Source organism: Cyprinodon tularosa, unplaced genomic scaffold (genome assembly GCF_016077235.1).
Source record: "Cyprinodon tularosa strain WSP-4 unplaced genomic scaffold, ASM1607723v1 ctg29, whole genome shotgun sequence".
In the NCBI taxonomy this organism is placed as follows: Eukaryota; Metazoa; Chordata; class Actinopteri; order Cyprinodontiformes; family Cyprinodontidae; genus Cyprinodon; species Cyprinodon tularosa.
In genome coordinates, this window is record NW_024038996.1 from 751,025 (window position 1) to 768,423 (window position 17,399).

Here is a 17,399-nt window from a genome sequence, read left to right on the forward strand (position 1 = left end):
TAGCATATTTTAAAAAAAGAACGTTTAAGGTTGTTTTAAGGACATTATCGGACATGCACAATAGAAGCCATTCTGAAGCAGCCAGGGGGGGATTCTGCATGAGCCAAATAGCAGAGACAGGACCAATTGTCAAAATTTTGGGGTCGATCATTCGATTTCATCCTTGACACTACAGAAAATGGACTAAAAGTGTTAAAAACCGGAATTTTCCTTTAAGTTAATTTATATTGGTCCTAACATCAGCAGCACCACTACGTTGGTGTAGCGTCATTGATTGATGTTTTGCTTTAAGAGGGAAGAGGAATTTTAAACCTTTTAAAAAAGTCCCAAAAACTGTCGGTCTTACGAAATACTAGAAGTCACCCATCTACAAATGTTTTCATCTGATGTCCTGCTGAATTGTCCTATATTGCTGCAAATTAGCTGTACGAAGGAAGCGATGAGGTCCCTAGAGGATCAAGATATTTAATTTTAACATCCTTGCATTTCCACCAGCATCAACGGAAAAAAGTCTAATTTAAGCCATAAAGACAATGTTTCACATCTAAGTCAGATAACATGAAGAATCTTAAGGCCAGAACACACAATTTGGGTACGCCTTTTTGATCTCCAATACATCTGCTCAGATTTTTTTTCACTTCTGTGTCTGTGCCATACAATTTAAAACAATTTCTCACATTTGCTTTGGACAGATTATGATCAGTTATAGAAAAGATAAATAAGAATCCCAAAGCCCTACTTGACAAATGTGAAGCATCTCAAATAAGAAAAGATAGAGAATTTTCCAATGCCAATATTAAAAACATGATGAGATCTAAATCTAAAGAAAAGATTGCCGCTAAATTCCTGTGCAGTCTGACTAAAATAGACCTGGGGTTTATCTCAGTTGGAGCTACGCAAACCCCTTGTGTAGAATCATTGACTTTCAATGAGCTCTAAACGCCACAACCCCGTCCGACACAATTTTCTGTCAGATCGGACGCAAAATCGTATTCAGTGTGTTCTGGCCTTAAGTCATAATAATGTAACTATGTAGTTAACTATGTAGTTAACACCCCCCGGATGATAATTTCAGAATACCAAATCTGATCCTAATCCTAATTGGTTGTCAAAACAAGCATAATTACCTCAAGTCAATCAATAACGTGCACCTCCTGGGATTTAACACATGAAAACCTTTAATTGCACAACATTCTAGCCCCTCCCACTTCTCACTTCCTCTTGTGCTTTGTCTCTGAAACCAACATGAGTTTTCAGACTTTGAACCTGCTGAGTATTACCCTATGTTAGAGTTCTTGAAAAGTCCTTCTGGTCGGATGAGTACCATTTAGTACTATTTAGGTCATTCATTTTTTAGTGACTAGTCCGGAGGATGTTGTTTTAAAAGGTTTGGCTACAGGAAATCTGCTAAGACCCTCCAGGTGTACTGAAGAACAACGCTCATATATGTATTTTAGGGCTGCAACTAACGATTATTTTAAAAATCGATGAATCGGACGATTATTTTTTCGATTAATCGATGAATCAGACAAAAAATATTTTTTATATTAACCTCTTTATTCCAAAATAAACATTTTAGACAGAACAAATAAGCACACAAGTACAGGTTGCTCATTAACTGTACTGGTGCAATATGAAAAATAAATGTGTTAAAACTACGCAAACTTACATGAGAAATGTAGCTGACATCCACAAAATATAGGGAACTTTGTTTCATAAAGCGCAAAAAAAGACATTTTTGTTTTTAAAAGCCCCTAAGGGGCTCAAACAATAGGCCCCCCCATTTCAACAAATGAGTTTTTTTAGACTAGAAGAGTTCTGCCTTTTAAGACAGGAAAGTATAGCAGTTAAAGTTGCTACTTGAGAAAATACTGAACCATAGAGATAAAAATAGCCCTGTGATTCAAATTATAAATTGTATTTGGAATAAAAATGAGAGAACTAGGGGTGCTAAAAAACACATCCTCCAAAGACAGATATTTACATGGGAATGTGGCAGATAATTAATTGACATATTACTGATCTTGCTGGATTTTATTCTGCTTTACTTCCATAAATTGCAGGATCTTCTTTACTTTATCTTTGCCAGAAGATTTAAACTTTAAAAGCCTTGCCCTCATAATTTGCAAGTTAATTTATTTATAAAGTAAATATAAACGCTGCTTAAGCTAATTCAAATGAAATTAAAAGTAAAATAAGTAGCCAACCTTATCACTGTCTGTAACCTACTAACACAGTAAGAAAAGCATCAGATGAGCTACCTGAGAAACTAACGTAACGTCTCCCCACTTTAAAACCAAACAAACATGGTGGTTCCGTGCCATGTTAATTTCTTTTGAAAAAAGTTGCATGTTATCACTTTTTTCGCTTTACAAAGCGCAGGCTATTTTAATTATTGTGATCAATATGCGCCGTCAATCCCGGTGCATGCGCGCTTCATTTGCAGTCTGGACGCTGAGGCTCTGACTGCAGCGCTGAGAGGGACTCCTGCGGGAGAACGCGGTTGGGATGGGGGAGGCGCCCCACGGCAGAGTAGGAATGATACATGCTTTCACTAAGAGTCTCCAAAAGCCGCCAGTGACACCGAAAAAAGTCGCCAGATTTGTCGCTAGTCGCCTTTTTGAAAAATAGTCGCTGGAGGGGTCTGAAAAGTCGCTGAGTAGGCAACACTGCACCTGTGGCGCTGGGTCGCTCTGCCATAATTTTTTTTCTTCCTCTTTCAGTCAAGAGGCAGTGATGACGGCGCGGCAGATGACGCAATAATCGCGCGACACAACTAATCGATGATTAAATTCGTTGCCAACGCTTTTAAAAGTCGATTTTTATCGATTTTATCGATTCGTTGTTGCAGCCCTAATGTATTTTACACCATTAAAGAACTTAACCTAACAAATGTGACTCAAAAATCTATTGTTCACTCTCCTATATACATTTTACCATACGTTATTTGCAGGCTTTGGCAGGGAATTGTTTTACATCATTTAAAGAATAATCATGATAAAATTGTTTACATTCTTGACAAATACTCTCCATCACACTTTTGAAATATGAAAACGGTGCATTTTTAATTCCAGGTTTACTGAAACAGAAATAAAGTCATTATTTCTGATCAAAGACCTTATTTTAAAAGTGGTTCTTTAGATTTGGTAAAGTTTGGGGAAATATACTGAATCACTGAACTGAATAGGTTGTTGTTATGTTTTTTTGTTGTTTTTTTCTGAGGCTAAGATCATCATCTTTTCCATTTTATTTAGGGAGAAGCTGGATCGGAGGGACCTGTTGGAAAAACTGGACCTGTTGGGCCTCAAGGTCCCCCTGGAAAGCCTGGTGCTGAGGGTCTGCGTGGTATTCCTGGCCCTGTTGTGAGTTGAGCTAAAACTTGATGCCCTAAGAAATATGTAGTTATTAGTGGCACTCCTTGAATCAGGGGTTGCTGAACCTAATATTCAAAAGTCAGAGAGTGATTTCTAGATAAGGTCAAAGGTCGCTCAGAAGCAAATTAATTCGATTTTTATCTCTATTTGATTCTATTTTTACATATTTAACTACATTATTTTTCACTTATATTTTATGCATACGAATTATCAAAATAAACTGACCTTTACACCATGACCTTCGATTCATTCATTTATGTTAGGCTACATCTATTACAGAAACTGTAAACCAATAATCACATATGTAATTAGCCAAAGTTGTTACTTTCTACAAAAAACTATGCTTAACATTGCGCTTGCTTTCTACAGTTTTCTGGAAGCTTTAAGTCAGATTGAAGTCCCCTAAGAAGTTATTTTTTAATTGAGTAAAAAGTCCTTCGAAACTTAAAAAAAAAATGTTTTAATAATAGAATAACATTAAAAAAAAAATCTTATATTCATTCAAACAAAACAAATCTGTTATAATTCAAGATGTGTTTTGAAAATCAGTGGCAAAAATCTGTGACTGTATGTGATTATCTAATATAACACCTTTGATACAGCGATACAGTCTTTGGTCTCAGACTATTTGTCCACGAAATTGTCTAGCCAAAACAATTGGTGGCTATGAGGATAGGAAATGTGGTATATTGCATTTACAGGATTATAAATGCCTAATCACAAATGACACACACTAAAAAATCAGAGTATAGTTTAGGAAAAAAAGTTAAATTTGATCTTTATTTAGATTGCCAGGCATTCTTGCTCAATTCAACAATTTGTCTGACCTCAACTGAAGTTGTTATAGCTGCAAAGGTGACTATGTACACCCAATGGTTTCACGACTGGATCTAAAGGTTGTACTTTTTGTGAAGATAGATGTTTGAATGTTTTTGATTGCTGCTTCCAACATGACCTGGCAATAAGGGGCAAACAGATTTCTAAATCTGGGATAATATAGAATAGGTTGCAACAAACAGAAGTCATTAAAAGGTATTTTCTATTTTACCCTTTAAACATCAGTTTAAATGGTTCACTGACACTCAGGTATTTTTAGAAAAAAAACATATTATATAGATCACATCTAGAAATAATCAAAGTCTGTCATATTTCATGTTTTTTGCTTTTTCAGTTGTATGATTTTGCCTGTGTTTTAGTTTTCGGCAGATGCAGTGCCCTAAACGCCAGCGGCAACTTGCTTCAGATTAACAAAGCTTTCAGTGTGGATGTTGATTGTAGGCCAAATTAAAAACCTAAGCATAACCAATTTTATTTGTTTTTTTTTCAGGGTGAACAAGGACTGCCTGGTGCATCTGGTCAAGATGGTCCCCCAGGACCTATCGTAAGGCTGTCTTTTCTGTCACTAGCATCTATTAATGCCTTTAAATCCAATTCACATCTAATACACAATGCAAAAAAAACATCTTAAATTATGGTCTTCAAAACCTCAGTGATATGAGAAATATTGTTTTATTTTTCATAGTAGAATTTACATGACAATACAGTTTAGATGTTTTATGGAATGCATACAAATGCCCAAAAAAGGCAAATAAACATGTTTCCTTTGATTGATAAACATGATTTATTAATTGCTCTTATTTCCTCTCCTTAGGGACCCCCTGGACTTCCTGGCATGAAAGGAGACTCTGGATCCAAAGGAGAAAAGGCAAGACATTATTATAATACTAATCATATAGCCCTTTATAGTGAATTCCTTATATCCAATAAGTAATCTTACCCAAAGCTTACAAATCCAGCAAGCATCTAGGCATGTGCACCTTTAGTGTGTTCACCCCCTCCCAGAGAGATATAAAGCAGCTGTGCTCTGTGTGGCTTTTTTATCAAGTGGACTAAATGAATATGTATTAGAATAAAAACATCGTCTTTGCTAAATTCACTGTTTTAATGCCAGATTCAAAAGCAGACACACAACGGCTGGTGTAAAGAAAAAAAACTGCAGTAAACATAGAAATTATTGATAGGCAAATGCTTGACTCTAGGCATCCTTTCAACTCACCAGGCACTATGTATAAATTTGCATTCATCCCCCCCAGTAGTGACATATGCTCAAAAAATAAGCTTCTGTTGCTTTATTATTGTTATTTTGTAACTTGTTTAAATGAACAAATGTTCCTTTTCCAGGGTCATCCTGGTCTAATTGGTCTGATTGGACCCCCTGGTGAACCTGGAGAAAAGGGAGACAGAGGTCTGCCTGGACTTCAGGGTACTGGAGGTGGCAAGGGAGAACCTGTAAGTGCATGTCATAAGAATAGCTATTAATCAAAACATTTTCATTGGGTTTTATGAGTTATTGGTGGATTAATTTCCTCTTGGTGCAACTTATCATTAAGCACTGATGAAATCCATCTTGTTGTATTTCATAAGGGCATTGCTGGTGCACAAGGTCCTCTTGGACCTCCTGGTCCCCCTGGACTTCCAGTAAGTTTTATTTATGTTGGAAATAGTCTTTTTTTTTTCTGCCTCATTTTGACTTACCTCTATCTAACATTACTATTGACTTATTTTTTTACCAGGGTGCTCTAGGACAGAAAGGATCTAAGGGATCAGTCGTATGTTACTTTCAATACTTTCTTGGATGTCTTTTATATTTAGTATTTAAGCATTCTTAATGCCCCTGTCATGTTGTTTGCATTGTTTTTTTAGGGCTCAACTGGTCAGAAAGGAGACCCTGGACTCATTGGACCACCTGGACCACCTGTAATTATACATTTATCTTGTTCCATATAATATAAAAGGGTTTAAGTTTCAAAGATTACTTTACCAAGAATATAATTTCTTTGAGAAGGTAAATCATAGCAAAATTTTCTTTTATTATCCAAATACATTTTAACATAATAATTCAAAGCATTTATTTTAAGAAAGACCAATTTCACATAAATACATGTAAATTAAAGAATGCTAATATATCTATATATATATATATACACTATATTGCCAAAAGTATTTGCTCACCTGCCTTGACTCACATATGAGCTTAAGTGACATCCCGTTCCTAATCCATAGGGTTCAATATGACGTCGGTCCACCCTTTGCAGCTAGAACAGCTTCAACTCTTCTGGGAAGGCTGTCCACAAGGTTTAGGAGTGTGTTTATGGGAATTTTTGACCATTCTTCCAGAAGCGCATTTGTGAGGTTGCACACTGATGTTGGACGAGAAGGCCTGATTCTCAGTCTCCGCTCTAATTCATCCCAAAGGTGTTCTATCGGGTTGAGGTCAGGACTCTGTGCAGGCCAGTCAAGTTCATCCACACCAGACTCTGTCATCCATGTCTTTATGGACCTTGCTTTGTGCACTGGTGCACAGTCATGTTGGAAGAGGAAGGGGCCAGCTCCAAACTGTTCCCACAAAGTTGGGAGCATGGAATTGTCCAAAATGTCTTGGTATGCTGAAGCATTCAGAGTTCCTTTCACTGGAACTAAGGGGCCAAGCCCAGCTCCTGAAAAACAACCCCACACCATAATCCCCCCTCCACCAAACTTTACACTTGGCACAATGCAGTCAGACAAGTACCGTTCTCCTGGCAACCGCCAAACCCAGACCCGTCCATCAGATTGCCAGATGGAGAAGCGCGATTCGTCACTCCAGAGAACGCGTCTCCACTGCTCTAGAGTCCAGTGGCGGCGTGCTTTACACCACCGCATCCGACGCTTTGCATTGCACTTGGTGATGTATGGCTTGGATGCAGCTGCTCGACCATGGAAACCCATTCCATGAAGCTCTCTGCGCACTGTTCTTGAGCTAATCTGAAGGCCACATGAAGTTTGGAGGTCTGTAGTGATTGACTCTGCAGAAAGTTGGCGACCTCTTCGCACTATGCGCGTCAGCATCCGCTGACCCCGCTCCGTCAGTTTACGTGGCCTACCACTTCGTGGCTGAGTTGCTGTCGTTCCCAAACACTTCCATTTTCTTATAATACACCTGACAGTTGACTGTGGAATATTTAGGAGCGAGGAAATTTCACGACTGGATTTGTTGCACAGGTGGCATCCTATCACAGTTCCACGCTGGAATTCACTGAGCTCCTGAGAGCGACCCATTCTTTCACAAATGTTTGTAAAAACAGTCTGCATGCCTAGGTGCTTGAATTTATACACCTGTGGCCATGGAAGTGATTGGAACACCTGATTCCAATAATTTGGATGGGTGAGCAAATACTTTTGGCAATATAGTGTATATATATATATATAAAAAGATAGATAGATAGATAGATAGATAGATAGATAGATAGATAGATAGATAGATAGATAGATAGATAGATAGATAGATAGATAGATAGATAGATAGATAGATAGATAGATAGATAGATAGATAGATAGATAGATAGATAGATAGATAGATAGATAGATAGATAGATAGATAGATAGATAGATAGATAGATAGATAGATAGATAGATAGATAGATAGATAGATAGATAGATAGATAGATAGATAGATAGATAGATATACTAGTTTTGGATAATTAGAAACAAGTGATAGAAAAGGATGAGACATACTTGGAGCTGATTGGAAAATAAAAGGAAACTTTTCAAAAACAGGACGAATCTGGGGGGAAAAAGCAGATAAATAAGCACCCATCTCAGATATTTTTGTTCACAGACACTTTCCTTCTAAAATGATTAAGTTAAGCTATTTGCTTAGAATTGAAACCAAAATACAGATTTTTGTGGTAGAAACAACACCAATAATATTGACTGCAAACTGCAGACAACCCAACAAACGCAAAGTAAACCATAGACATATGGAAATTATGGGAGCCATCTTGGGCAGGTCGACCTCCTACCTTAAATATAATCAGGCCTATCAGAATACTCTTAACCCCACTAAGAATATTTAAATATGCTGAACCATTTGTTTATTTTCAGCAAAAAACAAAACTGTAAAAAGTGGTTTAAAATTCACTGATTATTGAATTACTTCTCACAGTTTTTTATTGTTTTTTTACTTTTTTTTTGTCGCTGACTATTATTCAGGGAGTTAAACAAAATTACCAAATCATGTCAGCACCCATAGGCAAAAGCGATCGATGCGGGGTCTACTCTTATATTATCTCTATGAGGTAAACTGTTTGCATGCAGTTTCAACAGCACCACAGGAAGATGCATCTGGTGGGCCAGACACAGAACCTTGAGGGACACCTGCTGTGGCCTTTACTGTACATAAAAGAAAATATAATCTGTACAGTTACAAATTTGTATAGCTATATTAAAAAACACTCAATGATTTAATCTGAAGTTAAGCCAAAAAAAAAAAGATTATGCATTTATGACTGTCTCATCAGTACTTTATGGCAGACAGGAAATGTATCAAATTTCAATCAAACTTTATTCTACACAGCAGTAAAGTTTCTCTTGACCAGAATAGAAATGACAGCTCTAAAGAGAGTCGGTTAGTAAAAAGAGATTCAATTATAATTTAGACTTTATGGTTTGAGGGTATATTAAATCTTAGTATAACGTCTAATTTTCTATAAGTGCTAATTTTTTATCTTATGTCCTGCAGGGTCCACCTGGTGACATGATTCAGCCGCTTCCCATTCAGCAGTCTGGCAAAAAAAGCAGGCGACAGGCTGAGATGCAAGGGGATGAGCCTTTGACAGACTATGGAATGGAGGGGCCGGGAGCGGAGGGAATGGATGATGTTTTTGGATCACTTAACAACCTCAAACAAGACATTGAGCGCATGAAGTTCCCCATGGGCACCCAAGACAACCCCGCCAGGACCTGCAATGATCTGCACCTCAGCCAGCCCGATTTCCCAGATGGTACAATGACAAAGAAAAAAAAAAAAGATTGAGCATAACTCCTTGATAGCAGAAATTAGTAGACTTTTAAATAGCTAGTTTAGTTAGGAAGATTAAAGGGAAACAAGAATGGGAAAATCTAGAGGATGTGAGCTGTTTTTTTGATGGTTTGTCATGGATCTGTTTCTCTTTCAGGTGAATACTGGATTGATCCCAACCAGGGCTGCATCGGAGACGCCATCCAAGTGTTCTGCAACTTCACAGCAGGTGGAGAAACATGCATTTACCCAGACAAGAAATCGACAGGAGTGAGTATATTGTTGTTACAACACTACATCACATTGGTCAGGTAAAATATGCATTGTTCTTTTTACTGGTTCAGTAACACTTTATAATCATGTAAGGGCAACTTTAAGACAATACTGAAATAATAATCATGTTTTTTTAATTTTTATTTCTTTTTTTGCTGGTATTTCTTGTAGGTTAGAATATCCAACTGGCCTAAGGAATCTCCAGGTTCATGGTTTAGTGAATTCAAGCGTGGCAAGATTGTGAGTCAGACTTACAGAAATACCTTCCAGAATATATTGATAAATTAATGTTTTTGCTGCTTGCTTAAGAAATGTCTAAAACTTATATAGTCACTGCACTATATATATATATATATATATATATATATATATATATATATATATATATATATATATATATATATATATATATATATATATATAAAATCTTTTCCCTCCTACTTTTCTTCTTTCCCCTCTGATAACTCTGTAATTTTGTTTACCTCCAAACCCTCCCAGCTGAACTATGTGGACGTTGGTGACAACAGCATTAGCGCTGTGCAGATGACCTTCCTGAAGCTGCTTAGCTCTTCAGCACGGCAGAACTTCACCTACATTTGCCATCAGTCTGTGGCTTGGTACGACGCCAAGGCCGATAACTTCGACAAAGCGCTCCGCTTCCTGGGCTCCAATGATGAGGAAATGTCTTATGACAATAATCCCTTCATCAAGTCTCTGATGGATGGCTGCTCGGTAAACAGACATTTCAAAGTTTCAGTTTGCAATTAAAGTTTTTTCTAAATCCCATGAAATCCCACTAATCCTTACAGACATGTAGAAAGTTAGAGAAAAAGGGTGAGAATGGGTTCATATTTGACATGGCAGAAACAGTGGCCATAATAAGGAATATCCTAGCTTAAAAAATTAAACTAATGATAAAATTGGATGCTAATATTATTGCTCAACTAAAAAGGAGAGGAATTAATGGAGATGTTTAGTATCCTAAAAAATACATAGATTTTCAATTATTTACATGTTTTTTTTGTTAAAAATAAAGGTTTATTTTAAGATTATTTAACATTCTCTATTGCTTCTAATGTTTTGTAATTGCACTTGGGTCATATAGCTCAACTTTTCCCCTTTTTGTTTTTTTGTGCAGATGAAGAAGGGTTATTCAAGGACAGTGTTGGAAATTAACACACCTCGCATTGACCAGTTACCCATCATTGATGTGATGATAAATGACTTTGGGGAATCCAACCAGAGGTTCGGCTTTGAGGTTGGCTCGGTGTGTTTCCTCGGCTAGACCCGTCCCTCTTCTCCCCAGCTGCTGAAGGACAGACTGAGAGAGTTGGCAATAACACCCACATAAGAGAGCCTTTAGCCACCACCTGTTCTCCGCAACAAAGTAAAAAACCTGTTTTCTTTATGGCAAAGAAGATCCAACAAGCTGGGAGAAAGACAAGAGCATGCCTTCACCCTGCTTTAAAAACGCTTACCAGGGGAAACTCCTCCTCGCCCTTGTAGGGCCAGAATCAAATGACTTTTATTTGTAATGAGAGTGACATCAGGAAAAGAACTTTTGATGCAGTGGTGGACAGTTGCATACTTAAGGCATTGGCAAGAGGATCCGCTCACCCAAAGCCCCGTCCTCCCTCCTCCCTAGACCTCCCACCTGCTCCTCTCTACATGCTCCAAGTGATGCTCTGTTTACATCACAGAGGTGCTTTTGTGCAGAATTGCAAAACACTTAAGGTGCTACCAATAGTGCATTTGAAACAAACTGTAATTAATAATATTTGAATTTTGTACATTACTGTTCCTCTCTGAATACACTCTAAAACTTGCATGTACTTCTTCAGTTTTAGTTAAATATTTGGTCAACTTTGTTAGAATACATTTTATAAGGATATTTAAAGTTTCTTAGACTGTGTTTGAAAACATCTATGAAACACATTTGACAAAAGCTTCAATTTGTAAGTATGAATCGATCCTTTTGTAAATATTACAAGTTTTATCCTGTTGAATTACTTTAGACATTACTGGAACATGACCTCTAATTAAAAAAAAAACAAAACTGATAATGTATGCAGTAGGAACCTAAGCCATATTTAAATGAGATTATCATATAAATATAATAAGAAAGGTTTACTATTCCAGCTGTAATACCTCAATTTCCTTAAAAAATCTGCAGACACGTCAAATTTGCATTTTTTGTGATTTTTAACTAATAGCATTAATATTTTTATTACCATAAAATGTGTCCAGTTGTTTTCATACAATCCCAGAGAGGACCTGTGGATATTTCCTTGTAACAATGAACAGAATGCTCCCATGTGCCTTAAATTGTTCATTAAAAAATATATATATTAAAATTGGGTTCTGAAAAAAGGTGGTTTGAATGTTTTTGTTTTTTTAGTTTCAGAAACAAGTAGTGTTTGCTTTTTATTTTTCTATTTTACAAAGCTTATATCCTTATCTATTTTCTCTTGGAAAAAGAAACACAGGATAATTTGTATTTGGGTCTTTTTTACTAAATTTTTCTTTATTTGCTTTTGGGTTTTTTTTTTCTCTCTCTGACTCGGATTTTACTTTCATCAAGATCTGTTGGCATTTCTGCGTTACTGACGTAAAGTTCTGGAAATCAAAGCCACTTTCTAAAACCTGTGTAATCACAGTATGTCTACAACCTATGTACAACTGCAATAAAAGTTTGGTGCTTTGCTAAGTGCACATTGCAATCATTTTGCGTTCCCTTGCTAAATTAATTGTTCGAGTGTAAAGTGGAGCCATTCTATAATACTGAAGTGCTCTTTTTCCTAGTTTACATTGAGCTGAATCCTACATAACGCCACTGCAGTTATGTTTTTTAAAAGCACTGCAAAAGCAGGAGTTGGATAATCATGCAACATGGGGAACCCACAGTATTCATACCCCCTAAATGTTTTTAAATCCTGTCACTCTACCCAACAAATATTGATAAATCTGAAACTAATTAGGAAGAATATATACTTTTTATTTATCTAGTTTACTTCTTTTACATATAAGAACCATGGGTTTGTTTTGAAGCCGTTTTTCTCATATACACCAAAATGTACTGCCAGTATCCCTTCATTTCTAAAGAGATTCAAGAAGACTCTGACTGAAAGCATTCACTTCTTCATTTCAATGAAAAATATCTTTGTAGCAACAAATGCAGAGGTTATACATGTGTCCAAAGGAAAGAGCTGACCTTCTTTGACGGCTTGTTTTTCTTTAAGTCAATTACTGTGATGTCACTACCCCAACAAATGATGGAAGAAATATTGTGTCCTCTGTCCCTTCTGGTAGACATGTGTATCATCAAAGTGGCAGCTCCAGTCAAGTCTTATCCAGGGGATAGTGGGTAATAGTTTTATACTTATTCCTATTTTCCCTGAAATTAACATTCATCTTCCTTGATTTATTCACAAAGTTGTCCAGCACCTCCTGTCCACTGTTTTGGTCATCTCTGCTTCTTGTATAATCAGTTTGGAACTTAATGTAGGCATGTAAAAAGTTATTATCTGAAGTCTTCTGAGAATATCGATAAATAACCATCAATAAGACCAAGAAACACAACCAACAGTTTAAGGATAGAAGTGTTGAGAAATGGAAGGCAGGGTTTAGATCTATCACAATGTCCGTAGTCTAGAATGTTTAAAGGACACCATTTCATCCAAAATAACAAAAAAGAAAAAACTGGTTACAAGTCCAAGAAAGAAATTGCTATCCAGCAAGACTAATAACTCTTAAGGCAGCATAAATTAGAGAAAAATCAGGGGTACCCAAAAAAATATGAAGGAGCTGCAGAGGTCCACATTAAAGCACTCTGCAGAAGATTTCCCACTGAATTTCTGAGCATTACCACCTTCTACTGCTGCTGCTTTATTTACTTCCACACCCAGTACATGCATAAGCCCTGGTCACACCCCTCGGTACATTAAACATGGTGGTGATAGAACTAAGCTTTGAGGGAAAAATGAAGGTATAGGTAGAACCATTTTGATGGAAGACATGTTGGAAAACAGACAAGACCTTTACCTTGTAGCATCTTTAAAGAGTACATCTTTAAAGCTCTTTAAATCCACGACTCAGCCTGCTACCCAGCCAAGTGAAAGCAGTGGTTGCGCTATGTCTGATTTTGACTCAAATGACTCCAATTCAACCCACCTCCATCCCCTTCTTCACCATAGTAGCTAAGCTCCATCTGGCTTTCCCATGGTGCTTCTACAACCTTGTCCTTATGAGACTGTAAATCCTCCTTGGGCCGGATTTATCAAAGGTTTGCGTGTATTAAAACGTGAGCTATTTCACTGCGCACACTAAAAAATGTACAAACTGATCTATCAACAGCGTGCTAAAAGCATTTGGTCTTTAAAACGTGCTAAATAGCGCCTCTTATCCATTTAGTACTTTTTCTGCAATGAATATGCAATATGGGGCGTTTACACGCAAAAGTGCGTCTTGTGGGAGGAGAACATGTAAATATATTAATTTAGCACTCGCAAAGTGATTTATCAAACCTGAAAGCAATTTTGCTAACGGTATCTGACTCTATATTTAACACGTTTTAAAAGAAGGTGCAAATGGTCTGTATGCGTAATTGCGCACACATGGCAGCGGTTATTGTCGCAAGAAGGAGACATGGAAATGAAGCAAGGAGACGCAGAGAAAGCATTTTTTCACTCCGTGTGAATATTTTTGGAATGAACGAGGAAACGATCATCAAAACATATCGTTTATCCAGCATTGCCATTTTGGAGCTGCTGGGGGAACTCCGAATGGATTTGGAGCCAGCCACAAGGAGGACCCACGCAATACCAGATATCACGAAACTCCTTGCAACGTTTCACTTTTTTGCATCTGGGTCATTCCAGCGTATGGTTGCAGCAAGAGCTGGGATCTCCCAATCTCGTTTTTCAGAAGTGCTGTCCGACGTTCTAAATGCCATGTCGCCCTGACGCCCTACCGGAGAACCCCGACACCCTGCGCCTGTGGAGCAACATGCCAATGCAGTCATCTTATCCACAGTCACTTCTTGTGAGCCATTTGGTATGTGCATTTTTCTACAGGCCGATACAAAACACCTGGTTTTTTTTTTTTGTTTGTTTGTTTTTTTCTTACTGCGGTGAAGTAGAAATTCAGCCACATACCACCTTAGGGAATAAAGGTTGCTAAAGTTTATATATATATATATATATATATATATATATATATATATATATATATATATATATATTTATTTCTTTTTTTGGAGGGGGTGGTGTCACTGTAAGATTAAAATTTCTTAATGCACTAGTTTGCACAAACTACAAACTACTTTGCCGCAAACCACAAAACGCGCAAAACCATCATTTAAATAGGGCGTCTCCAACAGTTTTGCACCTTCCACCAGTTAAGCAATCGCTCTTGTTAAATCACCCGCAAACCATGGTTCAGCCCCTCGCGCAAAATTCCACTTTGCGAGCGCAAATTACTGCACGCAAAATTGGATCTTGATAAATCCGGCCCATGTCACAGATGTTAAAAAAAAAGCCTGATTAAATTCTAAATCAAAGTTTGCACACATTTAAACCCCCTCCATCAGAGTCAAACAACGAAGCAATAAATAAATGAAACAAAGAGGGAGGAATTTACATGTACTGTTGTAAGCATTTAAATACAGTGGTGCATGATGGATAATATAGCCATTCCAGATAGTTTGGATGTGGGAGGACTAGTACAAAGACTAGGTTTTAGCTAATCAGACTCCATAGCGAATTAATTCACATTTTTAATATGGCCAAAAAATGGATGAGGCTTTGTGCCGGAGTCAGTTTATTAATGATGAAAATATTAGGAAACATCTAAATAAAACTGTAAGATTTCAATTTCCTAATGCAATTTCCTAATGTTTGTACAGACTACAAACTACTTTGCCGCAAACCACAAAACGCGCAAAACCATCATTTAAATAGGGCGTCTCCAACAGTTTTGCACCTGCCACCAGTTACGCAAATACTCTTGTTAAATCACCCGCAAACCATGGTTCAGCCCCTCGCGCAAAATTCCAGTTTGCGAGCGCAAATTACTGCACGCAAAATTGGATCTTGATAAATCCGGCCCCTTGACTCTTACTGCATTCCCCGCCACATCTCAGTCGGTCCAGCAGAAGACCGCCATGTCGACCCTGATTCTGCCAGAGATTTCCTCTCCACTGTTGCTTCATGCTTGCTCATCATGGACAGGTTCATGCAAACATGTGTTTATCCGAGCTGGACATCTATCTTCTGGGTCCTGAGTAAAGCACTAGTAGCTTACACAGTCTACTGGATCTTACCAATTCAGCTCAAGCAGATCATCTCACATATGCGCAGTCTATGGACTGAGCCAACTTCATCTATCTCCACTCCACCACCAGTTTCAGGCCTGTGGAGAAAAACACCTCTGTTCTTATATAACTGCTAATGCATATCAAAGTAAAATTCAGTGCTACTGTTTCCTGCCAAATTCTGAGCGCCAAAGTCTCACAATAATTGAATCAATAAAATTCTTCTAATTGTTTTTTTCTTTCCGTGTGAGTTTTTTTTATATTAAAATAACATGTTGTATGTTATATACCAGGTTTATTTCAGTTCTTACCTAGGCTCAATAATTTTCCTCCTGGAAGTGTCCAAAGAACCACAAAAGCAACTAAATTTAAAGGAACTCCAGTGATAAATCCCATACTAGCTGATGGTTTGTGTTGTCAAAGGTGATTTTTTTTTTTACAGCATGGTGGTGTCATATTCACCCCCATCAAAATTGAGCAGAAGAAATTACTTCTGTGTTCACACACCTCAATTTCAATTCTTAACTTTCTGGAATATACACACAAAGATTGCATGAAGCGTAATTAACAGCACAATCTGTGTAATGTTGACATGATAATAGCTCACAGCTTTTATCAGTGCCTCTCAAGTGTCCAGAAAAAAATGCAAATTTACCATAATTATCTTTTAGTTCCAGGGAGTCTGTTTTCTCACTGGGGTATGAAAGTGTGCTCAACAGAAGGGTGTTACTTAGGAGTAATGTTTTGCATAATAAATGTTGCAAAGAACCAATAATGAGTTCTGACACAAAATATACTAATAGCAAACAAACTGTCCAAGGTTTACCACTTATAAGAAGTATATCTTTTGCAAATGCTTTTATGTATTCACGTTTTCAGATTTTCAAGTCCGAGGGCATGGTTACCGACCACACAAAAGATGGACTGCTGCCTCCACATATAAGGCCAATCTCTGCTGCAGGTGGAAAAGTTCAATAACTATGGTGTTGTGTAAACGCAGAGAGGCCTTTTTAAGTGTAACCAGAGTTGAAAGGGAATTTAGGTATAGACATTGACTGTCAGTCTAACTGAATAGAGTTTGGCCCGAACCATTCCATTGTAGATCATACTTTATTTTAAGGCTCATCCTGTTGGAAGGTCAGACTCTAACCCAGATTAAAGTTGAACAGCATTTGACAGGTGATTCAGCTGATCAGCATCCCTATTCCTGCTCAGTAAGAAAACTCCCCATACTTATCTTAGGAAAGCTTTAGCATGATTTCTGTTCCTCCAAAATCATTGGAGGCTATCTTTATTAGGGACTTGTAATGGCTTTCTTTCAGTAATACATTTCTTCTTCCCCCACTTTGACTTGGGATAAAGGATTTTTCTTGAACCCACTTAATTCAACTTTGTTTACTTTGTGAATGCCTTACTAACATTTCCTTGTTGCAACAAAGGTTATACTTTAAGAATCAGCTTTTTGCAAACAAGAATCCAATCCTACATCCCAAGTTTTGCTGTGTCTTCTGGGGCATTGAGAGCAGTTTGTCTGCTTCACTCTACGTTTCCAAGTTTTTGTTTGGCTGGAGCCAACATGTAGTCATTCCAGTAGAGTTATCTG

General features: G+C 37.4%; 1 protein-coding gene across 1 annotated transcript in view; it reads left to right on the forward strand.

Moving 5' to 3' along the window:
- The window catches only part of LOC119787189 (collagen alpha-1(XI) chain-like), a 112,973-nt gene extending 100,775 nt beyond the window's left edge, over positions 1 to 12,198 (forward strand). Inside the window, exons 56-67 of the mRNA XM_038290859.1 lie at positions 3,255 to 3,362; positions 4,702 to 4,755; positions 5,026 to 5,079; positions 5,556 to 5,663; positions 5,799 to 5,852; positions 5,948 to 5,983; positions 6,078 to 6,131; positions 8,935 to 9,196; positions 9,371 to 9,483; positions 9,658 to 9,726; positions 9,985 to 10,218; positions 10,625 to 12,198. Coding sequence (XP_038146787.1) covers positions 3,255 to 3,362; positions 4,702 to 4,755; positions 5,026 to 5,079; positions 5,556 to 5,663; positions 5,799 to 5,852; positions 5,948 to 5,983; positions 6,078 to 6,131; positions 8,935 to 9,196; positions 9,371 to 9,483; positions 9,658 to 9,726; positions 9,985 to 10,218; positions 10,625 to 10,771 — 1,293 coding nt within the window. The 3' untranslated portion in view covers positions 10,772 to 12,198. The remainder of the gene's footprint in view (positions 1 to 3,254; positions 3,363 to 4,701; positions 4,756 to 5,025; positions 5,080 to 5,555; positions 5,664 to 5,798; positions 5,853 to 5,947; positions 5,984 to 6,077; positions 6,132 to 8,934; positions 9,197 to 9,370; positions 9,484 to 9,657; positions 9,727 to 9,984; positions 10,219 to 10,624) is intronic.
- The last annotated feature ends 5,201 nt before the right edge of the window (positions 12,199 to 17,399 follow it).